Source organism: Phalacrocorax carbo, chromosome 11, assembly GCF_963921805.1.
Source record: "Phalacrocorax carbo chromosome 11, bPhaCar2.1, whole genome shotgun sequence".
NCBI classification, from domain to species: Eukaryota; Metazoa; Chordata; class Aves; order Suliformes; family Phalacrocoracidae; genus Phalacrocorax; species Phalacrocorax carbo.
In genome coordinates, this window is record NC_087523.1 from 15164272 (window position 1) to 15189433 (window position 25162).

At 40.3% G+C, this 25162-nt stretch overlaps 1 protein-coding gene across 4 annotated transcripts in view; it reads left to right on the forward strand.

Moving 5' to 3' along the window:
* The window catches only part of AFF2 (ALF transcription elongation factor 2), a 341788-nt gene that overhangs the window by 312115 nt on the left and 4511 nt on the right, over positions 1-25162 (forward strand). For 2 of the 4 annotated variants that reach the window (XM_064463177.1, XM_064463178.1), the window contains exons 13-21: positions 4124-4358; positions 6285-6424; positions 6975-7038; positions 10446-10582; positions 13930-14001; positions 14357-14450; positions 17772-17821; positions 21693-21907; positions 22330-22508. In XM_064463177.1, coding sequence (XP_064319247.1) covers positions 4124-4358; positions 6285-6424; positions 6975-7038; positions 10446-10582; positions 13930-14001; positions 14357-14450; positions 17772-17821; positions 21693-21907; positions 22330-22493 — 1171 coding nt within the window. In that variant the 3' untranslated portion in view covers positions 22494-22508. Of the gene's footprint in view, positions 1-4123; positions 4359-6284; positions 6425-6974; positions 7039-10445; positions 10583-13929; positions 14002-14356; positions 14451-17771; positions 17822-21692; positions 21908-22329; positions 22509-25162 lie in introns of those variants that run through there. The other 2 variants (XM_064463179.1, XM_064463180.1) reach the window with 1 other exon arrangement.

Consider the following 25162-nt stretch of genomic DNA (forward strand, 5'->3'; position numbering starts at 1 on the left):
AAGGGTTACATGTCTAATATGGGCAATTATATGCCTAATTTCCACAAGTTTCTATGACTGCATGTACAATCTGCGTGTAGAAGTTTAACGTGGTCAGTTGTGAACTTAAAAGCCATTCGCACCACCACAGAGCCAGTTTGTATTATGTAGGCATTGCATAAGTAACTAGTTATCTCTCTGTTCCTTCCCTCACACACTCTGGGGCTGATGCCTTTTCCTAAATCTGACATGACACTTAAGATATAATTATTCAAACTATTGCCACTGTATTTTCATAGCAAATGAAGGAATATATGATGCTGTGTTTTGTCCAAGTAATTCACAGTAAAACCTTGAAACACTGCTGTGAGTCTTCATTTGTGTCAGATCAGCTGCCCACTTTGCAGCAGAGGATTATTTATGTATTTACTTGCTTGCCAAAGCAATTTTAACTTAAGCATTAATTGTATGTGCTGCTGAGTAGCATTTGTACCCGAATACCTGATTGGTAGACCCAGTTCAGACGAGCACTATTGGCCAACGTTGGCAGTTTGTAACAACACAGAGAGTTATTTGCTGATGCAAACTGTGAGTCTGAATCTCAAACTAGACTCATACCAGCGAAGCATGCCTGCCTTCAAACAGGCTTGCTAGCAGTCTGTCTGAGGCATGCTAGAAGTCTGAAACATGCATTTCAGATTGTTTTTCAAGATTTCCTGTTCCCTTTTGTTTGACCTTTGCTTAAAGATGCACCTGTACTTGGCAACATCTATTAGCTGATCCCTTGGGTAGTCACAACAGCATTCATTGGGGTTCCTTCACGGCAGAGGCAGCCTTCTACATCTATGACAATGACTTCAGCTTCATTCAGTTGCTGCCATATGGTCCAAGCTAATGCGGGAGTGACCTTTCCCTGCTAACCCCCTGCAGAAAATCAGATACACCGTCAATATGCGGCACTTCATTGTGGACAGGGAGAGTAGAGGCAAAGGAAGGCCAAGTGATTGGTATAGACAATGGCTTTGTCTCACTAATAGGCCAGAGATACCACTGCATACCACAAGGATTGCATAAAGAAAGGGCAAAGAAAGGCAGCTTGAAATGTGCGAGTAGATGGAAATTCGCTCTCCTTCACACACTGACCTCTTGTTGCTTGCTTGCTTGCTTTCTGCCCTAAAAGAAACCAGACAGGAAGAAAAAAAAAAAAGCAGATGGGGAGCCTTCTCCTTCCTTGATAATTGGCCTTTTCAGACAGAAAGATTAAACCCTGCAGCCAGAAGACCATCAGTTCTGCTTGTATTTTTTCCTTGCACTTTTATTGTGTTTCTCCCTAGATTTTAAATATATTTTAACTAACAATCATGTCAGCAAATTAAACCATTGAGTCTCGGTAATTATTGCAATAAATTCATTCAAAATTAGCGATTACTGCAATCAAAGACCAGTTTCTTAGCCCATTAACAGCCCAAAGCAAAGTGACAATCTGGTTAACTGCTGGTAACAACCTATTTCATGGAGGTTATTGTTAGCATAAATGCTTTGGTCTAAATCTGAGGGAGGTAACATTCCTAAATAAATTATCAGCTTAATTCCTGCTAAACCTCATAGGATTAAGTGGGCAATAGGGAAAAAACAAAACAAAACAAAACAAAAACACCCTAAACAAGCAAACAAAAAAAAACCAACAATGAAAACCACCAGGCAGAAGTATAACCATAAAATATTGCTGGTTTGGGGGTTTTCTTTGAGTTATGTAGAAAAAAAAAGTCCTCAAATGCATTTTCCTTTGTGGTTAAGTCTTCCCACCCACAGGAAGACTTGTGTGCCAGAGCTGAGTAGCTGCACCTATAACTTGGTTTGCCACCCCATCTTATATTTGAGCCCAAAGGTAAAGTGAACTGGTGAAGTTTTAACCATGGTACCTGCAACCTTCTTAATTTTCTCTTGTACTACTCTCTTACTCCCTCCACCTCCATGTAGCAGCAGAGGAATGTTGCTTCAATTGCTTTATATGTGCCTTAAATTTCCCTGTGCAGCGGTAGACTGTGTGTAAGCGACAGTCTCTTGCATTAGCCCTGGAAATAGCCACGGATGTGCTGAGGAACCTGGCCAGTGGTGCAGGATCAGATCCTAAAGGGGACTTGGCCAATGGCTCACATTCAGTTTTTCTTAGACAGTTTTGAGGTAGATCTGCCAGATGCAGTTGCTCTTACCTTTCCAAAGCTGTACCAGGGAGAAGGAAGAGCTCCGCACCTCTCCATACACAGAGGCACAGAGAACCACTTTGGTCTGTGCTCCCACCCATATAGGCGTGTTCAGGGTTCCCTGCATCAGACGCTCATTTGGGAGGCACACAGTTTGGATTCTGCTCCTAGGTATTTCATTAACTGTGTCTGCTTTGCCTCTGTACAACCCAGTAACACGTGCATGTTTTCTTGGGGTAGTGCTTACCCTTCTTTGGAAATTGTTCCTCAGGAAAAAGTTCAGAGTATTATTGTGCTACAGCTATGGTACCTTGTCTGAGTTCCAAAATGCCTTTTGGGGGTAAGAAAGCTAAGAGATAGGGCTTCAAGTGAGAAATTTTTGGATGGCATGTTGCAGAACCACATGTGCGTGAAGTAAGTCTCCTCAAAGAACTGCCAGTCCCTTCCAACCTGGTTGCTTTCCTTAGATTTTCTTCAGGCCCTTGTGTTTTCTGAGCAGGACAGCATCCATGCCAATCCTACTGGAAGGCAATATGAATTCTTTCCCTGTTTTATTTCTTGAGTCTGAAGAACTTTAATATCAGAGAATTTCAAATAAGATATTTTTAACTCTGCTTCAGTCGAATTAAAATAGTTTTGAGTAGAAGAGCCATAAAACCTGAAATGTGGGGAGTTTGTTTGATTTCACTCTGTGATTTCACAGATAGGCTAAAATATATTTGTGTCACCAAAGGTCAAAAGTCCCCCCCAAGGGGGAATGACCAAAGCAGGGGTAGATATTTATACTCTTGGTGAGACTACAAAAGAGGCCGGAATGGAGTGAGAAGGAGCTCCAGAATGTAGAGTAAGGAAACCTGGGTTGCCTTCTCCTCTTTCCCTGGTTACCTTAAGGCAAAGTAGATCTATAATTCCTGACACTGACTGAAAGTGACTGGGAATGAAACATGAATTCTTGTTGACTTAATTTGTTATTGAAATTTTAGTCAATAATCATGAAAAGTAAATGATCGTGTAGTACAATATTAGATGTCTAACAAAAGATTAAAATTCAGGTTATCTTCATTGATTGAGCTAGGACAGTACCTAAAATAAAAATCTATGAGTAGATTAACATGTTAAACAGCCAGTCGGGTGTTGGGTTCTGTTTTTTTCTTTTTTGATGGATTTGAGGGGAGAAAGGTCTAGCAGGTTTTTTTGGTTTTACTGTGTATCACAGCTGCCATTTCTAGCCAGCTAACAATTTCTGTACATAAAGCAGACAATAGATTGTCATATTACTTGAGCTTTCGTGTCAAAACCACATTCATTTTCTGAATCACGTTCAATTCATCAACCAATATTTGCTCAAGGGCTTTTGCTAGCTACAATGTATCATCTTAATATAGTGTTGAACATTGGTTTTATTCTAGAGGTCAAATAATTATGATCTTGTTATTGTTATGGTTATCATTTTGTAGTTGTTATAAATTACTTTTTTGGTTCACATGCCATATGCTATTACCTTTTTTTTGCAAAAGTTGCTTATGTGGGCCCTAATCCACCTCTTAAAAGGATGTTTAACGTGAAACACATAAATAGCCATACTCCATGTCAAGGGAACTAACCCCACACATAAAACTTTCCAGCACTTTGCTGAGTCAGAACCTCTATGACCTCTCAAATGAAGACTGACTCAAATTAGCATTTAAATTGGGTGCAGTCTGTACTAATGCACTGGAAGTTGTCCTCCAAAGCAGGAGGTTTCCACAGCCATGGAAAAGGCAGAGGTGGCTTTTCTGTTTTCACTCCCTGTCCCCTTTTGACTTAGCTCCTAGGACATGGGGACTGCAGGACATACTTGAGGGTAGAGCTGGCTTCTCAGTAAATAGAATCTAGAGCTCTGTGCTATGGAGGATTAACCAAGGTTCTTGAAATGCAACCAGCTCTTCTCTGTGTCCCAGGAGCAGCAGTAACTCAGTGAAGAAGGTGGCAAAGAAAAGAGAAGAGAAGCTGTTCCCTCCTCCATTGTCCCCCCTCTTGGATGAGCCTGTGCACCGGCGGCACAGCAGTGACAACAGCTCCTTCAGCCAAGAGACCAACATCACAAACACATCTCAGACCAGCAGCTCTTCCTCCTCTGTTTCTAAACACAGAAAGAATGAAAATAAATCCTCCTCTAACCCCAAAGGAATCTGTGTAAGTAACCAACTCCAGTTGCTGGAAGTGAACAAGATAAAATGAAATTAACTTTGCTTTGTTCTGTTTGATTTTTTTTCCCCAGTATCTATTTTTAAATGCTTATGTAGTCCCACTCAAGAGAGTGAGGAGTGGATCTTTGCAGAGCTGGGCATAAGCAACTCTTGCAAGTTCCTTTTTTTGGTCAGCGTTGGGCATCTACTTGGTGCTGTGTATCACTCCCTGAGACACCCGGTCCCAGAGCCTCAGGGGAAAGCCTTTGCAGCCGCCAGCTAGCTGCAATTAGTCCCTTAATTCTGTAGCTACAACACACACATTTTGAAAGTAAAAGCGTCAAGAATTTTGGTGTCCATCACCTGAATAATTATCCCAAATTCTCATCCAAAATTAAGCACTCTAGTTATACTAAAGATTGTGGCCTAAACTAAACAGACAATAAAAATCTAACAAAAAGCTACCTGTCCATAGCACACTCAACATGGAAATATCTTCTCTCAGGTTTGCAGGCTCCCAGCTTCCAGCAGTAAAGTTTATTCAAACCTCATCTCCCTGAATTAAATGTATAAGCTTTTAGATACTGTGTAAATAGTGGGGTTTTTTCTGAAAAAAACAACTCATCATTCTCTTATGGCCATCTCCCCATCAAAGGTTTTCGCATAGACATTCTTTCTTGCTTGCTTTTCACCAGACTCAGATGGGGTTTTGTTACTGAAAATACATGAAAAAGAGCCAAAACTAGAAGCTGTATGGCAAATTCAATAAAACAAAAAAGTAAAAATTCACATCAGTTTGTCGTCCTCTTTTAAAAAAAGCAGGGGAACTTCAGGTATTGGGCCCACTTTAGAAAATAGTCTTCCCTCTAGAGTTTCAAACATATCATTTAGCATCAAACTGTGTCTTAGTATCACTGTCAAAATTAAAAGGCAAGAACATTCTGCCACAGAAAAGGACATACATAGCCCCATTTTTTACAGTTCGCCGCTTTGTGAGAGGTTGTTACCCTGCACTGTAATAGTAAAACTCACAAGTTGCATTGGATCGTAGGTGACAAATCACTTCACCTTATTCATTCATCCCTGTTGCTTTCTGATATCATTGTGTCACTTCAAGCTGAGAGAGTAATACACACGCCTTCAACTGAAATCAATGCCAAAATGAACTGCATATGTCAGCAAATAAACAATGCTATGTAAACAGCAGGGCCACTTCCTCTCACTCCCAGCATCTCCAGTCAGATTCATCCTCGGTTTATCTATTATCCTGATACATGAAATATTTGTCTTCTAAAATATGATAGATTCCCTAGTTCATTGGCTCATCTGTAATTTAGTTTGTCTTGTTGCGGACCAGTTGCTGTTGCCTGACTTAAATGCTTCTGTTATGTTCCTGGTTTTAGTCAATGCAAAGTCACAGCTCCTGGCTTCTGCTTTCCATTCTTCTCTCTGTTCTGTGCAGCAAGGGTGAGGAAACTGTTCCGTACCAAAATCCGAGCAGACTTTTCAGAAACCTTACAGTTAGCTAATAATAATATAGAAAAAAGCTTATGTTAGTGTGATCCACCTTGAATGAAGATGAGTTTACATCCAGCCCTTCTGCATTAGATTTCCCCACCCTTGCTTTAACCTGTGTCTCTAGTCAGTAACACTGTGGTACCAGGCTGAGTTCACCTAAGAGTGTGAGTTAATGAGTTCAGGTGAGGGGTCAGAGGTAGAGTCCTATTGCCTAATTAATCTTATATTATAAAGGATGGAAGGGTGGTTTTGCGAGGCAACCTGGATGTAGTTGGGTATACATGAGTGCTACTTTGCACCTCAGCCTTTTGTTTGTTCAGGTTTTTGCGGGGTTGGGGGGGCAGTGGATGTGAGCACTTATATTTTTGGAAGGTGTTTGAACTATGAAGAATTAATAACAGACCTTTTTTTCTAGGAGGAAGAATCTCACAATACATCAACAGCCAACACTCTTCTTGACACCAGCCATCTAGAAACAGACATCTGGTCTGCAATGCCAACGCTTTCCAATGGGAATTCTGAGCCCAGAAGACCCAAAATAACATTTGATGATGTGTAAGTATTATCGGATCTCTGTGCTAGCTGCATGTTATGTAGTTGGGATTTTCATGCAAGCAGAGCTCCCAGTGAGAGTATCTTTGATTATAACGCTAGCATTGGGCACCTGCGTGGATAGTGCTGCACAAAGGCACACACAGTTTTAATCTTTACAAATGAACTGTTGTCACTGATTAATGAAGACTCTATTGATAAATGTTTTCAGATCATGAATGTTGGTTCACGGTAATTATTCTTCTTTTTTCGTTTTAGATCTTCTAATGGAAACTTCTTACACTTAGTTTAAAATATTTTTCCTTTTCCTCTGTTCAGCGCACATTAATGGGTCCTTTGGGTGGCCAGTTTCTACAGCTAGTTATTTTACATTCTGGTCACCCATCATATCTGTGCATACAGCAGCTTCAGATTAATATCAGGTTAAGATTTAAAGAGATAAGTGGGCGTATATGTCAAAATTGTTCTTGGAAGCAGTCAGCGATTTTCCCAAACAATGTTTGTCCAACTCTATGATAACAAAGACTCAAAATAATTTATTTTGTCTCTTTAGGCTTCACAATGCGGATTATTACATGCAAGAGGCTAAGAAGCTGAAGCATAAAGCAGATGCATTGGTAGGTTATCACAGGCGGGTTTTTTGTCTCTTTGTGACATGGAGCTGGGAGTCACAAAAATGTACATTCTGAATGTCATCTAAAGCCTCAGAAACCAAGAGGAACCCTGCTATTGACTAAAGTGTGCTTCAGATTGTACTCCATGAACACACTGTTCTCAACAAGTCAAACCCTGAGCACCATTCCTAGCCTTTAACAATTCAGTCCCAAAAAAGAAGCTCCTTACAATAGCTGGTATCTCTTCCAAGGAAGAGCAACAGTCATGCTGTTTATAAAGGACATGAGATAATTTCATGAAAGATGATGTGTATTTGAAATTCGTTTTCCTATTCACTTTGAGCCTAAAACAAAAGTGTTGAAATATTCCATAACAGAAAGTTAAGAAATGCAAATCACCCTCCACCTCATTTTCATGTGGCAGAACTGTTTGATATTTCCAATCCAGTTGTTTTAAAATTTGCAACAATTGATTTTTAAATAGTACATTCATTTTTATTGCATGCTTTTAGGCTGGTAAATAAAGACTCAACACGCGTCTTCCCAAAAAATCTTGCAATGAAGTAGTTCAATGCTGGGAAAGCTTTTTCACTCATTTTACCCCAGATGAGATTCCAGTAAGATTGACCTAATTTTGCAGAGTGTTTTGATTTTGATAAAGCTACTTAATCTGGCAGATTATACTCATCATAGTTTGTTTAATCCAAGCTATTGGTAGCACTGAAGTGCCTTTAATAACCATTTGCTTTGCAGTTAGGGACTTTGCTTCTGTATGCTACATAGGGTGCAGAACAGCAGCTCATTTAGGCAGGCTTAGTGGAACTTGACTCCTCTATTTATTTAAACTAAGATGTCTAAAATGGAGTGTGGCCACTCACCTTGCCCCTCAAAAACACACCTGAAAAAGAACTGGGTGATTATTCATCTCTTGCTTTATTATTTGTGGGGATTTTTGCATGCGTATTATATCATTCCATGTCAGAGATTTTGTGCTTGGAAATAAATGTCAAAAAAAAAAAACCCAAACACCAAAACAATCACATGCTATGCTTTTAAAAAACAAAACAAATGAATAAATAAAAAAAAAAGGTTCTCCCTCTGCTGTCAGTGAGCTGAAGGACAGTTGGCATGGCAAGCTACCTGCTTCAGCTCTCTGGGCTCCCTTTTGACTCTGGGCACAGTGTTACCAAGTGTGTTTTCTGTGGGTGGTGGGTTCAGGTTTTCGGCAAACCGCCGTGAGTGTCAGTAAGTTAGCAGTTGTCCTTCCCGACCTACCCATTTACAGGAGGTGGCCTGCACTCATTGCTGCAGCCCAACTCAGCAGAGCATGTTCAGCCAGAGCCCTGACATCTGCACGTGGGGAAGGCTGGCAGAAGCAGACTGACAACACCTCCCACAGCTGATTGACCTTTAAAGAAAATACACATGGTTCTGGCACAGGGATGCCTGCTCCACAGTAGCAAATATTTACAGGCTCAGGCTCCTGATGATCTCAACATGCTATGTCAATCCACTTCCCTCCACAGCCTGATTCACTCAGAAAGTGTTGACCCGTCTCCCGTCCTCTTACCTTTGACTATGCCTTGCGGAATCAGGGGTGTCTCTCAAGCAGAACTAAGAGGAGCAGGCACGGCACATCATGCTGCTGCCTGCAGGCAGGCCTTGCCTGTCACATGCAGTTTGACACCCCAAGTGCTCTTATGGGAATGTGAGGCCATCCGCTACGATACAACTTGTTGGCAGACATAAATACGCATGAACAAAGTATCTGCTTTTTCTTTCCGCTATTTAGGTCTCGGCTTTTTTTTTCCACCCAATACGGCTGCACACAAATTATCTCCATGTAACACGTTTGCTGTGCAATCCCGTAGTGTTAGTTGTCCTATGGAAACAATTGCTTCTGGTTACTTGGTGCTGACATGACAAAGCACACACAGCATTGAAGGATGTGTTGCAGTGGCTAGAAAGATAATGCGTGTGACCTCAAAATGTGTCAGCAAATGTTAATGAGATTTGTGGCAATGCTGTTCCTGAGCTTGTATGGAAAATAGATTTCTGGTGAAGGGCACGGAATTTTGCGCTTTGTGGGAACGACCCCATGAAATCCTATCTTTTCTGGGACGGCAGTGAGGAATCAAATAATTTGGATGGGCTGCTGCAATGGCAACTGACTGTACCATATGGAAGAGATCTTGGAGACCTTACTCTGTTCTCGGCTGAGCTATGATGAGACGGAGTAATTCTACCTACCCCACTAGACTCAACATGGAGCAAAGGGCAGGACGGGATCCCATTTCTGGCTCAAAGTGTGTGTCTGTACTAAATCTGCTTCCAGCCAGATTCCTTTTTTTTAATACCACAGAAAGTTGTCTTTGGAAGACTTGAAGCAAGCAATTTGAAGAGTATGCTGAGAAGTGGCCACTGGAATAGAGAAAAAGCATTTAGAAATATTTCCCCTTTTGTGATCATTCAAGCAATACCTATCACTGATACAAAGGCTTTGTACATAATCAATGCACAAGAGCAGAACTTGTAATTAAGGTATGCAGAGGGAACTAGTTACAAGGATTGCTTAGAAGTAACCACAAAGGCAAATATACTGTTACCTTGGACCAATACTAAATGTTCTGCTTAATATGTTGCTAGGATAGGCTTCCATTTTAAGAATGGAAAACATATGCAGATGCATCAAAAATATTTTGATAGAGACATACAAAGAAATTTTTAAATTATATAAAGTATATTGGATCTTTTATATCAAATGCCACATTAGTAGAATTCTTACATCCAGCTATCAAAAATTGAAAATGTTAAATACTATTATAAAATACTTACTATAAAAATGTCATATATAATATTCATTACACATAAAAAAAGAAATCAGTATGTCTAAGTCAGTTTAATCACAACCATTATGAGGGCTAAAACCTTTTGCAATAAAATCCTAGTAAAATAAAATATTTAGCAGTGCAATATTTTCTCCTTTTTTTTTTCCTGTCATCACATAAGTGATGAGATTTTTTTGGGTCAACAGTTAACACAGAATGTGACGTCTGACAAATGGCGTGGAGTTGTTACTTAACTCTTGCATAGTGACATGCAAACTTAGTTCATATATTGAGGAGCAATATGGATTTGTTCAAACATGCTTGGTGCCCCTCATGCTGGTGTAAATCCAGGCATGCCAATGGACAGGCATTGACTTTCCTCTGTGGAGCATCGGGCCATATAGTACCTGAAAAGTAGATGTGGTAAAAACGTAGACCCTGCCTTAGCTGCTGTATGAATTCATTCTTAACTACCAGCATCCCTCTGCTTTCATCCTAATGCCGGTGTTGCTTTGTATTATGATCTGTCTACAAAGAAATTAAAGCTGAAGGATTTTCTTGACGGTGTCATTCCCATTTCAGCTGGAGAAGTTCGGCAAAGCAGTGAATTATGCTGATGCTGCCCTCTCCTTCATCGAGTGCGGGAACGCTATGGAGCGAGATCCATTAGAAGCTAAATCTCCATACACCATGTACTCAGAGACTGTGGAACTCATCAGGTTAATGTCCTTTCTGTGATCATTTTCATAATCTCATTTCAGTCATAATTAGAACCTGCTATGTTTTAAAAAATACCATTTCAACGTATTAATGATTTGTCCAAGGCATCTTCATCTCAGAAGTCATCATAATTAGTTCTTGCCATTTTATTAATGTCATGGAAAATTTATAATTGATGGACACTGCTTTTATAAATTATCCCCTTTAGAGGTTATAATGTGAGTGTTATAATTTGCAATATTCATAAAATTAAAATTGAAATGTAGTGGGTGGAAGTAAAGTATAGTAATTTCACTGTTTGGCAATGACACTTGTCTTTTAAAAGGTGTAGTTTTATAATTCAAAACATTAAAGCGAGTCTATCAGGATTTCTATTACAAACCCTGTTTTTAGAGGTTTATAACTTGGCTGTTAAAAAAAAAAGCTGAAACTTGGCACGTAAGATCGTAGCCAGAGAAGAAGCTTTCTGCATGTATTGTATTTAAAAAAATATATATTTTAATGTTAAATGAATGTGAACCAGCTGAATTAGTTTTAATATGGTTTTGTAGACTCGTAGACTAGAATATGGATGAGAGCGCCTTTACTTACTAATAAAACGTCTGAATTATTATTTTAAAATCTGCTACTGTTCCCTATAGCTGTTTCATAGCGTTGGCTCCATAGAAATAATGGTCTCCTGAGTAACTAAGGGCTTGTTTGCTTTACTTGTGCAAATTATCAAAGTAAAATCAAGGAGGATTAAATTTACCTGTAAGTAGAACAACAGGATTTTTCCTCTTTGCTGTGACGCACCTTTGCTTTCCCCAGTGTATGCTGGGAATGTCGCCATTTAATGTCAGTGTAATTACTGGCAGTTTACACAAGAGAAAGAAAAGGAGGAAAATCAGGCCCTAAATGTTCGGTTTTTAATATGACAAAGGTGGTTTTTTAACGTGCCAGATTAGCTATTAGGGACTGCCAAAATAATGCATGTTTTACATTTTGAATAAGTAGGTATTTACATAATAAAATGTACCAAATCTTAAGCAGCTCTTACTCTCAGGTAAATAATATGCCTGTTAAATATTTAAAACATATTTTTACATTCTACACTTCATAAAGAGAAGAAGAAAATCTAAAGAGATCACTCATCAAAAAATGATGTTCACTCAACGCTTAGAATCCCAGTTAAACCCTTGAGAGCAGAGGACTTAAGAAAAGGAGTTGCCGACCTCTGCTCCACTGTGCTGAAATTCCTCCTGCACTCTGACAGTGGACAGTGCAGTACCTTCTGTCCTGAACTACACAACTACAGCTGTGTGGCTGGATAAATTGTATTTCAATGAATATTCTTTAAAGAAGTGAGTGCCACTCCACAGGAGCCTGCATTTATTTTTATTTTTTAAGAAAACCACACAGCACAGTTGGAAATGTTGTTCCTCCGTCCAGCAGTCTGTCTGTTCACAAGCAGATGGACGAAAAATCATCATTCACCCAAGGGCCGCACCATGCCCACCACGTACCTCGGAGAATGGCAGCTCTAGGAGCAGCTCACAAACGGGCGCTACCTGCAGCTCCCCTCCCCCCCGCAGTGCTGGTGCTGGCGCTGGACGGAGTCAGCTGAGCGTACGGCTGCATCGTGGAGCGACTGGCACCCATCAGCAAACACAGCCCCGCTGCCTTGCTCTCCCCAGCAGCTCCCGTATCGGCACAGTCCTGCTGCAGGCTACATGATAGATAGACCTTGGCATGGAAGCAGCACCTGAACTGCTTTTGGATTGCCTTTTGAACTGCTTTTGACCATGGAAGAGTCTGGAGGACTTTGTTGTAGTAGATCTCCAATTTCTAAATAGCTGAAGTCAGGTGAAATTAATTCCACCACCTACCGTCAAAGGCAGAGCTTAACTTACCGACTCTTGTATGCAGCCAGTGAGAGACTGATTTGCCCATTTAATTGCTGTCACTGGACAGACATGGGAAAAAAGTGATTGTCCAGGTGAGCAGCAGGCTGGTACAGGTTCGATAAACTCCATGGACAAAGACACAATTCTTGTGGGCTACAGCGGGTGCTGAATGTACAAACCAAGTATGCAGCTGTGCACACACAGTTTCCTAATGTGGCTCGTAATGTTAACATAGATTTTTATAGTGAGATAAGAAATAGAAGATGTTTCTCACTTTTACTCCTCCCTTCATCAGGGGCACTATTTTCCCCTTTTGCATTAGCTGTGTCTGCCCTGAGTATCTGCATCAGACACCTATTTGTGAAAGCAAGTGGAGCATCAAAGAGATTGACAATATCAGATCTGACTGTCAAAGGAGTTTTAAGTTAATGGTAATGCTAAAATCCCTAACATAACGCTGAAAATCCCAAAGAGGCATATCTTTGTGTTTAATCAGATTCATTTGGTATGACTGGAACAACAATACCAGAGAGCAGGTGAGATAGGACGTGGGGGAAGCACATCAGGTGGAGTGCTACAGCTGCAGGCTGGGGGCTGATGGTGGGGGTGGTGGGAGGAAGAGCAGCACCGCCTGCCTGCACTCCATTACCTCCTTGTAAATGAGAACTCATCAAGACTGCCTGGATACCTTAAAACTTTCTTATGCAACACTGAACCCTATTACTTATTCTAACACAAGTACCTGTGAAATTGCATTAGGGCTCAGAACAATGATTTTATGCGATGAATTGATTTTCAAGAGGCTAAATGCATGGAATGGAGTGTGCTCAGTTAAAGGAAAAAAAAAGAAGAGAGAGGAGGTAGGAATACTCAATCTTTGATCACCCAAATGCTGGACAGCAGCAATTAAATAGAGAGGGAAGACCAAGTACACAAGAATCATAAATTAATGGACCCAAGAATTTAAAACGCTGTGAACATGACCTTTCCTGTGTTTAAAACTGTTTCTATATAAAATATATTAAAAGCTTTGAAGAAGCATTTATGAGAAGGATTTTGAAGGTGTTATGCAATCCCAAAATATTTTACATAGAACCTTGTTACATATTACTCTACTCTTCAGTACAATAGGGCCAAGATCTTATGCTTCTGTCCAACACTTGTCACAAATGTTTGCAGGACTCAGCCTAGATGGCTGGATAGAGTATCGTTAATACGCCCAAGAATAGTTCACCTTGTTGGCCCAGAAAATGGGTTGGTGATTTACTTGAGCCCTCCAGATTCTAAGTGGTGCTTTCTGTTGAATTTCACATTGATCTCGTCGTTACAGTACGATGTGACCATTAGCTATTGCAGTCGGAGAAGAATATTGATGTGTGGCTGTTATTTTTCAGAGTGTCACTAGTATTCCTGGAAACATCTTAACTCTGAATTTCTTCTCTCCTCACCTTTCTGACAAGGTATGCAATGAGACTCAAGAATTTCACAGGCTCTTCTGCCACGGAAGGGGACAAGAAATTAGCAGTTTTATGGTAAGTCCCATTGCGACAATGAGAGAAGCAGCTAAAATCTTAAGGAGGACTTTAAAAGTACTGAATTACTTAAGCAGCTTACAGAAGATCATTATTCTTGTTTTCCATTAAACTATTAAAGGATAACTAATGGATTTCTTCAGCAGCTGACTAAACATTTATTCTTCTAATTTATACTCTTATCAAGATGGGATTTTAATGTTTTTGACCACTTTTTTTCTTTCTCCATTTGCTCATGTTTCAAAATCTAACCTTAGAACAGAAACTGCAAAATATAGGTCAGCTTTTTTTTTTTTACAGTTTATAGGTTTCATTAAGCAATGGAATTAACATAATCCTTTCCTAATTACCACAGCTACCGATGCTTATCACTTCTCTACTTGAGAATGTTTAAACTAAAGAAGGACCATGCTATGAAGTACTCCAGATCTCTGATGGAATATTTTAAGGTAATCTTTATTCTGTTTAATTTATTGATATGAAATGAAATTCATACTAGCGCTGAGAGCTCTCACAAGTATATCTGCGTGACTTAAAAGTCCCACATTTAACCTCTCCCCTGGGACATGCAGGCAGGATGGCTGCCAGGGAGTGGGGACAGAAGTGATTTGGGGGATTTTTGGATTAGTCACTCGATTCAAAGGACCATACTCAGTAATTCTGCTAAAATAACATTATTCTCAACACCATGTAATGTTTATGCAAGTTTCTGTAAAGGAAACAGATTCTTTCAAGATTTCAATGTGCAAGTGATTATGAACTGACCCCCACTGAACCATAATAAAGCAATTATTTAGGCTTTAGTTAGTTAAATTTAGATTTTAAATTCAGTGAGGTTTGCCAAAGCTTATTGCAGAGACTCAGAGGTTTCTCCTTTTATTTCTGTGGAACTTCAAATTGGAAGTTTACCTTTACCTTGGGTCGAGTGGAGATCAGCCGACTGCCGTAACTCGGTGACGTTTTCCTTTACCTTTTCAAATGCTGTTTACCCAGTGTACGAATGACAACTCCTCACCGTTCCTAAATTAAGAGAGAAGCAGAATCTTTCCTCAGCTCTGCTAAGGTTCTGATATTCATATTATACTGGTTAATGCTGTTTGACGCATACATTAATTCTTGTACTTTATTAGAACATATTAGTCTATAATTATGTAATTGGACTGGTTTGTCAGCCCATCGGTCTTTTTTTGTTGGTTTTTTTTCAGCCTCTCTGAATTTGTTCCAGGCTTTCACATGTTAGTACTGCAAACCAGTAAAACTTCTAACACTGCAGTTTTAATATTTTCATTTAAATGGTGATAAAACGTTCCTTCTGCTGTAAAACTCCAGTACCGTCATGCTAACAACCACCTCTTAGTCCTGACTTCACTGGTGTCCTCTCTCCGTGTGTGTGCCTATCTCTGTAACTTCAGTAATGTTTCTCCTGATCTTCTGCTTAAATTGAGGCTCTCTTGAAGTCATTAGGGGTGCCTCTGTTGTACTCACAGAGTTTTCAGTCAGGGATTTGCACTACAAACTAGATTTGAACTAGACACATTTATAGCCTCATCATTTGCATGAAATATATTCCATCCACTTCAGATTTTATCCAGGATGAGCGTAGGTTGTCTCTTAAAAAAAAGGTTATTAGACAAATCATTTGATAAACTTTTTCTGCAGAAAGTAATGATTTCTTAAAAAAAAAAAAGAGATTCTCTCTTCCCTTAAAGCCACTTTCTCTAGCTGTGCAAATAGGTGCAATGAAGAACACAATTACTGCTCCCAACATAAGACCATTTTACTGCATCTGCACAGAGAAAATATCTTTTAATGTAAATGAAAATAAGAGAAAAAAAATAAAACATAGTAAAATAGACAAATCAGGAATGCTGGTTTTAGGCATCCAGTTGAAGCTGAGTATTTCAGCTGTGTGTATACTATGGGCACTGTAACTCATTTGCTAGAAGCAGTGTTTGAGTGTATACACATTATACATTCAGGATCTTTTTGTGGTAAAGTCATAGGAGGAGAAAAGAAAAGAATGGGAGCCATTAACTGCGTATTAGTTTTGTATTGCTGCACAATGTTCTCTGTGTTCACCAGCGAGAATCTGTAATACAAATGAAATAGATTAACTATTTGAATAGACTTGTTATTCAAAATTTTGCACAATTTTAACTGTGAAAAGCAGCCCACTGTTTACAGCAGAGCTGGAGAGGAATTTTTTGGCAGAATTGTTTTTCATATTTTTCCTCACAAATGCCACTTTGTGCAAATTGAAACCATTTGTGGACAGAGCTGGTTCTGATTAATTTCCAGTTAAAAGTTTCAAATTTATATTTTTGACATTTCAAAAAAGAAAATAACCACTTAATCATAAAAGTAGTTTTGAAATTTAAAGACAACTTGGAGTATAATGGCACTAAAATGATAAATTTTCAAAATTTAAATCAAACTTTTTAAGATTAGCAAAAGTGGCATCCTTTGATGCATTTCACCTAAAAGTTTGAGGAAGATTTTTATGTTTTTGAAAATGTGTTGTCAATAGTCATTGGCAAAAATATTTCAAATATTTTCATTGTCAGATAACTCCCTCCAGTCAAAATCTAGTCAGATCTAGTATTTGTCTCCAGATACTGTTGGGAACAATCCCCAGACAGTAGAAACTAATATCAAAGTCCCTGAAGACTTTCCATGGGAGTTTAGGATCTCTCTCCTTCTTACATGAGTGGGTGGCAAAAATATACACTACATATGCTGTGTACTGCAAAACACTCCATTTCATGCTGACATCTTTAATGAAACACAGTGGCATGCTGTATAGGAACACACAGGCAAGGCCAGTATCATGGTCTGGGCAGTGTTGTCTGCTTTGGTCGATAATGTCCATCAAGTTTAGCTGTGTTTTAGAAGTCAAGTGCAGGGTTTTTCTCCCAGAGTCAGCTACGTGACCTTGGGACGTGCCCTGGACTGCTCTGAGCTCCACTGAATCTCTGTGCCTTACATGCAAAATAGCAATTACAGTAACCAGATGAATCTTGTAATAATGACAGTAATACTTTGCAGAGAACTTGTACAGTTTGGCTGAATTTTCACTGTACTTGCTGAATTGTTTGCAAGGGAGCTCAGAGTGATTGTCTTCAGAAAGCACACACAGACAATTTCAGCCCTGATACTACCACTTTTTATGGCAACTAAGTAAGATACCGCCCAGTCTGAGCTATACTGGGGAAATCTGGGCTTTATTGTTGCTCAGCAATCTTGTACAGGGTTGTACAAGGTGCTACACAGATGTGAAAGGCAGAATTGAGTAAGCAGGTAAGGAAAGTCAATTTGTGCAAATAAAATACATAAAAGCAAGGGCATTCAAGCAGATCCGTACTAGATTTTTTATTTCTACTACTACCTGAATCCCAAACCACCTTCCCTAGCAACTTGGGAGGGATTAATTTCATTAAGGTACCAACCCAAATTCTTTCTTTCTTTTGAAACGATTACAGGTCCCCCTAAAGATAAGAAGCCATTTGCACTCTGAAGAACTTACTTTGTAGAATAAGTTTCAGTGGTAATTAAACCACTCTTTGTGAACTACATCTGCTTTTACTGGAACTTTACTGTATTCCTTTATCAAGTGACTTTGGCAGGTTGGAACCTACCAATCATCCACCAGCCATTTAATTATAGGGCTGCTGTGCAGAGCTGTTCTGCTACATGCACTATAGCGCTTGCAACAAAACCAGTATTCATGTACTTGCATCACCTTTATTTACATTTTGGTTTTGTACTTACAGAACTCTTCAAAAGCCTCACAGGCCCCGTCACCTTGGGGCGGCAATGGAAAGTGAGTATTTCTGCTGAGTACTTCTGTCTGGGAACAAGTGGTTCCAAGAGTGGGGGGAATATTTTGGTGCCTCTAAAGGCAAAAGACAGGCCATGACTCAGTCGTTTGGGAGCTACAGATATGCTTCAAATATGAGGCATCTTCTTCTGGGCTACAGAATTGATCTTACAGCTGCCTTGGGCTTGTGGGGGTTGATGTGCTCCCACTGGGCTAAATCAGGTACCCATGTGAGCCATTCAGTGTGGGTGGGAAGGAAAAGCTGAAACACAACTTCATCTTTGTGCAAAGCCCCCTAAAATCACCCGTGGTGGGTCTGTGCTGAATTCTTTGTCAATTTGCTTCTCAAGCCAAATGAAGGCCATAAAAATATCTGTTAATTAGCTGGCAAGTACCATGTCATTTCAGGAAGCCAAAGTAAAGTTAACCTTCATTGCAATGATTTTTCAATGATTCGTTCAGTAATGAAAGACCAATGAATATTTCATTGATATATGGTAAGTGCTGTTTAATAAAACTGAAGGTGTAATAGTGGTGAAAATGTGAAGGCACTTAGTCAAGCCACTTATCAGTGGCTTTATACTAACATTAAAACACCCTCGCCTCAGATACGGAGTCACGGTAATGCAATTATGATCTGCTGTTCAATGAAGGTGCATTGCTGCTGCAAAATCGCCTTTATCTTGCAATGTCTATTGCCACCTGACACACATTTGTCCTGCTCCTTTCTCCTGGCCACGCATACAGATACAGCTAAAACAGAGGAGAAAGACTTTACCTTTCTTTCCTTCTTCATTTGAGTAGGCTGAATTCTAGGTGAAAATTGTTATTGTTAATGGTCTCTTCCTGGTGTTTCATAAGAAGAGATTACTATCAGACACACTAGGGAAACAAAGTAATAAAACTGTAGAAGGGGTTGAAGTTTAGCATGCAAAGAATTCAAGTTTTCAAACAGACTTTGTTCTGAATCAGTGCAAAACCAAAAATTCCAACATTTTGCTTCAAGGAAAATATTGTCTTAGATAATTCAAAATATTTTGGTGTATGTATATTTGTATCCACACACACACCAAATATACAAAATTATTTTGATTTTGTGTCCGTAGATCGATATTTAATGATAGATTGTAACACAAATTTATGAAATACAAAATCACTTTAAATAAAGATTAAAAAGATATTTTAACACTGGAAAAATAACTACTAAATTATATTATTCAATATGTGCCAGTTTTTCAAGGCATTTAAATGTTAGTGAAACCATGTATTGCAATAAAAATTCAGTAAGGATTACATAAAGTTTTAGTGCCAAAATAGACCTCTGAAGCATTACAGCTCTTCTGTTCCTTAAGAAGTGGCTTATACCTAAAAATTTCATGGAGCGGAAGTTATCCTTTTATTCCTGTCCTATAATAGACCCCTATGAAGTGTGTGCTCTGCAGGCGATGGCATCTCCCATGCTATTTAAAGGAGATGATTAGGGGCCCAGGATTTAGAATCAGTGGGTTTTGACTGGAGGAGAAAATTCTTGTCCGGCCACAAGACAGGCAGCAGAAACCCAGCATTTGGGTCAGCATCACTTCAAACACAACACCCAGCTGATCAGTCTCTTCCCACTAACTTTGGAGATAAGGAAAGAAAGCTCTGAAAGTGCACGTCTGTCTTTTATTCAGAGAAGGAAGCACTTGACATGTAAGAATAACTGAATATCACAAGGCCTTGTTATAATGGTGTTACTATGACACCTGTGACCCAACACACAAAGGCCACGGTCCACACTCAGGTCTTCTGTCCCCTCTGTCTGGAGTCTCAGAAGAAAAGCTCTCCAGCTGGCTCAGGGTTGCCTTGTATCTCAGGTGGCCCCGAGGATTGTCACGGGCCTCATGCTGCCACTGGCACTGCCTTTCCCAGGGCTACTCACTCTACAGTTTCCTCTCATTCCCCTGCAAATTTGTACCAGATGGGAAGAGAAGTCACACACCACAGAGGAGAGACCAAACACCATCAGGGTATGGCACCACTGGAGACAGATCAGCAGCCTAGTTCAGAATGGGGAGACAGCAGGCTATTTTTAAATCTTTTCTGAACAAAGCAAAACATATCCATTGCCATGAAGTGTAGCCTGCTTGGGATCACAGACCATCAAAAATCTCAGCTTGGCTTACTGGAATTTCTGGCCACTTTTGTTTGAAAGGGTTGTGAACCTCTGCAAAGTTGGCCTGAGTTCCAGGCTGGCAATGAAACAAATTTTCCCTGGTTTCATTACAGAAATGTTTCCCACCTCTAGCGACAGAAAGCACAAAATAGAGAGATTTAATAGACTCACCACAGCAATAATGGCTGTGCACAACAGGGCAAATCCAATGAACAATGTGCTTTATTTGGCAGAAGTGCGTCAGCTTGTTGTAAGTGGCTCTAACAAAATACTCCTGGTCTCCTCAGATACTTATGATTTTTAACTGCTCCCAGTCCTAATCTAGTATAGTTCAGCTCTTCTGTGCATTAAAGACACTGTGGCGTGTCAAGTAACCAGGATGTTTTGAGACTTAAAACGTTTGTGCCGTAGGATATGCTTAAACTATAACACATAAGCTGTGTAAAAAGCTACTAGCTGCTGAATTAACGTGGTGTCTAGCTCTGGAAAAGGAATGTATCACAGGATCCTGTTGCTGAGCACAGGCAGTAGCAGGGCACTGCTGGAAAATCTGCAGCAAAAGCTGTTGCCATAAATGCCTTTCAGCCCAAGGCTGTGCCGTGGTGCCAGCCTGTCCTACAGCACCTGCAAGGTATCAGCACAGCAGGTCTGTGCCCACGCTTCATGTTCAGGACCACTGACCATGGCTGGTAAAGCCAAGAGGAGGAGCCTTTCTATCCTGGGGTTTGGATCGGTCCCATTGAGCCTGAGCGAGCTTGCTGTCGCACAGCATGAGGCATCAGTAGCCGCTTGTCAAAAGAGGGGTTGCAACATCCCCGTCCGGAGAGTTTTGGTGTCTTTGCTTCATGCAGAGAGCGCCTGGAGTGTCTCGGCCCTGCGTTTCAAGTGTATTCCACAACAAATCATATGCACTTCTTTAGGTAAGTGGTTCCAAGCAGGGGCAAGAGAAGAGATTTTTGGAATCCTTAATCTTGTTCACTGAAACAGATTTTCAAAGAGAATTATGTGAGCGTTCAGTGCTGCACAGCTCTAAACATGGGCTTGCTGTGCTGACCTCTGCACTGCCTGCAGTCAGCAGGTGATTCCTAATTGCTGGTGTTAGAATTAAAGGAAAATCTATATTAGAACATTAGTGCTGCACTAAGTAGGTAACTTAAAACACTGCTCTGTACAAAACTGTGTGGAAGAACTGTAGGCAATTAGAAACAAATCTCCATAGCCAGTCTTAAAGAATCCTGTAGAGATATTCATAATCCTACAGTACCCTCAGCTCCTAATACTGCTCTGCAGGGTGCTCTTAAGAGTTGCACTTTACTTATTGTGGTGACTGTATTTGGAGCAAACTGTCATTGTGATTTCCACAAAATGCTTTGATAATAAGCCAATATTGCACATTGAGTGTTTTCTAACTGCCATTGCAGATTCTGGCAGCAGGTAAAAAAATCATTACAGCTATGAGATACTTCTTTCTCTGAAAGATTGCTCTATTTTTATGATAGATTTTTTTTTTTTAAATAACAGGTTCATTTGTAGGGAGAATTAAATCCTTTTTTATTTTCAGTCATTCCCAGTTTATAAGCTCTCCTTTCTCATAAAACCAGGAGATACTACTGCACATTCTCCCCTGACTGGGGTGCAGAGTTCATTTTTCAAGTGCATTTAGAATGGCAATGAAGTGGCGTGTGTGACGGGGACTCACTCTCCCTTTTCCTCTCACAGGAGCACAGAAACGCCATCGCCCATGTCCCTGAGCCCATCCCCTGTCAGCTCTGCTGGAAGCAGCGGGGGCACTGCCAGCTCCTCCTTGGCGGGGACCATCACCATCCCTCAGCGCATCCACCACATGGCTGCCAGCCACGTCAACATCACCAACAACGTCCTGCGGAGCTACGAGCACTGGGACATGGCTGACAAGCTGACTAAGGAGAACAAAGGTGCCCTGCTCGGCTTCTTCCTTATCCCCTTTGGCTCAACAGCTTTAGCTTTCTTTCTGTTCTCATAGATGTTGCTGGGAATTGGACCCAGAACCACCGCATCTAAGAGCACAACTGTGACAGCTTGAGCAAACAGACCAAATCTGCTTGCTGGTCACTGTAGCCAATGCGTATCTTCTCTTGTCAAGCACCGGGGGGGGATATGTAACACACGCTGAACATGGGGTTATCAGAGCAGCTGGCAAATAATTTAGCGAACATGAGCCCCAAGTGATGAGAGCTTTTGAGTCTGCAAATTTGTTCACAGTTTCAGCTTCTCGTAGAGCACCGAGGTTATTTTCATACTGCTCTGTCAACCGGTTTAAGACTATTAAAATGCTAGCTAGGATAATAAGCAAACATTAGATTTTATGTTTATGCAGGGAGTCCGATTAGGAGATGTCCACTGAAAGCCATGACCTTGACTCTCCTATGGTTGGATTGCAAATCTGCTTGTTTATTCCTAACAACAAAATGTAAGTCTTTACCACAGTCGTTTCAAAGGAGTTTTGGCAACCAGTTTGTGACTGGCTTATGTCGAGTATAGTGGAGTGGCTGAGATGTAACTACAGGACAAATTTGGCCCATTGTTGGCCAGCTGTGAACTTGCCCGTGATAATGTAATTATTCAGATTCCAGCTTTGGGCTTACACAAATCATTGACAAAGCTTTCTTTGACACTAGAGGTACAGAGCCTAACTAGGAAATATTCTCATCGTGAATTGGCTCATTCTCTTAAATTATACTGCGATTTTCAGATGGCTGACTTTTCCTGACAAATGTGCTCGCTGTATGCAGTTTGATCTTACTCCCATTAATGTCAGTGGCAAATTTCCACTGATTTAGAGAAACTAAGCTTGAGATTTATAGAGTTTTATGTCTGAATGGTGGGTCATAATGATCTGTCCCTGGATGAGGAACAATAATAGAAGTTCTGTCCAGTCCTCCCCACTGCTTCGTGTCTTTGTTCGCATTGGTTAATTCAGTAGCAGTGCAGTCGTTTTGGAATTTTTCCATAGCTGCATCCATTTTCACAAAATGTTAAAGTGATTCCCTGTCAAATGTACTGCAGAATGTTACAGTGGGAATGCAGAAGGATGCTCTGATAGGAGAAAGAGATGGCGATAATCTTGTAATTAGCCCTGTGTGTTGTGGAGTTGTTAAATGTTCTACTTGGTATTGAATCAAAATAGCTCAGGCATTCAGCCAGCAGACAGAAAATGTACCCAGCCACTGCTGTTATCAGTCCTAGAGCTGGATGAGGAAAAAACCTGCTGTCTCTCTTTCTGCATTTTCCCCCCTACACTATTCTTTGTTCTCTTTTTGGTTTGTGATCAAATAAACCCAATTCTGCAAAGCCATATAGGAATAATCTTTATTCAGATGAGCAGTCCCTTTGACTTTAGTGGGACTGGATGCATGAATAAGGGTTTCTCACATGAGCAAGATGTCTGCGGTTGTGCCTGTTCTTTCATATCTTGTTTCACAAACTGCAGCCATGTTACAGGGAATGGAAAGTTCGTGTTACTTCAAATTTCATTCAAGTTTATAAACCATTGGAGAGAGATCAGAGTTTCATACATGCTATAGAGTTCTGTCTTTACATTTTGTCTGGAAAGATACCTCATTTCTAATTAAATACTCAATTTAAAGTTGCATGCTTAAACACAATTAAACTGCAGCTTGAAAAATTCATGGTGTAACAAAAATGTATATAAGGACTGCTGTGGTATTCTGCAGGTCTTCCTCATATCACTTGATGGATTCCATTTACAGAAGGTTATATTTAAGACACTTTGACATGAGAAATGTTACAACGTTTCATGAAACCTAGCTGTAATTATTTTAGTAGATGTCATCTGCACCTCACAATTAATTCACAACACCTACATCTTGCTGGCTGGGACAGGACTCATCCTTTTCCCCATAGCTATCTCTAATCCACCTTTGCCAGCTGGGCCGGCCGCTGCAGTGCCCAAGCTCCGGTACACCGGCGTGTGGACTGTGAGTTCAGAAATGCCCTCTGACAGCAAACAGATGGGTGCAAAGCCCAGACTCTGCCTTGAGTCCCAGGTAAAGGACAGATCTCTTGGCTTTTCTCTCAGAGGTTTGGGCAGTCAGTGCACCATAAAAAATGAGATTTTGTCCCCCCTCCTTGAAACAAGAATGGTCTCAAAAACAAGCAAAGAAACACAAACCCGCAAAGAAACCCATGTTTAAGTTAAAAAATAATTTTCTTTAAAAAAAAAACAGAGCCAGTCACTTTTTTCTTTCTCTTTTTTTTTCCTTTTTTGTGGTCAGCTCTCATTGTTTCTGTTGTCTTCTGAATCACAGGGGGTGTCTTGCCCAAGAACATGTCCCTGATGAGCTAATAGAGATGCGTATAAAAATGTGGCCCCATCATTGTAATGTCTAATAGCCTTTACATCTGGGTCTTACTGCTGTCATAGATGTTTCTCCGGTCATGCCCATGCAGACACAAGAGATTTCTTCCACGTTGCAGGAGCTCTGCAGCCTCCCCTTGTCCACGGCTGTCAGCTTAAGTTTTGTGCTCCTCTAAGTATGCCCACACGCTCCCAGTTTGGACTTGACTCATGTCCAGCTGGCTCAGAGCAGGAGACAGAAGCCTTTCTTGTCAGCCTGACAAAAGATGTGCCATTAAAATAAAAAGGCATAGCAAGAGGCAGAACAGCCAGAACAGCAGAACTGTGACCCGCCAAGCTGATCTGGTTTGAAAAGGAAAGCAGGAACATGTACCTCTGGTTCAATTTCCCCTGGTCGGTAGAATTTAGAGTGTGTGGGAGAATAGATGGAGTTTGTCATAAACTCTGCATCCGTAGCAGGCCAGGCTGACCTGCAGACTTCCCAAAGCCAACCCATGGGCTGGTTTGTGTTGGATCACCTAGAGAGTCGTTCACTATTTATAACATCAAACTCACAGCTGACTTTACAAAATCAGATAATTTTTTTAGGCTTCCAAAGATAGCAGCACTTTTTCTCTACAGTAGAAAACTATCAGCTCAGTAGTGACAAAGGCCTGTTCTTTCATATATAAATCTAATAAAAGCGGCTTCAGTGCTTGTAGCTTTTTCAAGAAATATTAGACTGAAATTAGGCTTTAAGGTGAATTCTCAGTGTTTAAAGTTATTATTTATTTAGGCCTAGGATGAGATCTCTAGAATGCAAGCAAGACAGTACATTATTTCACTTCTAAAT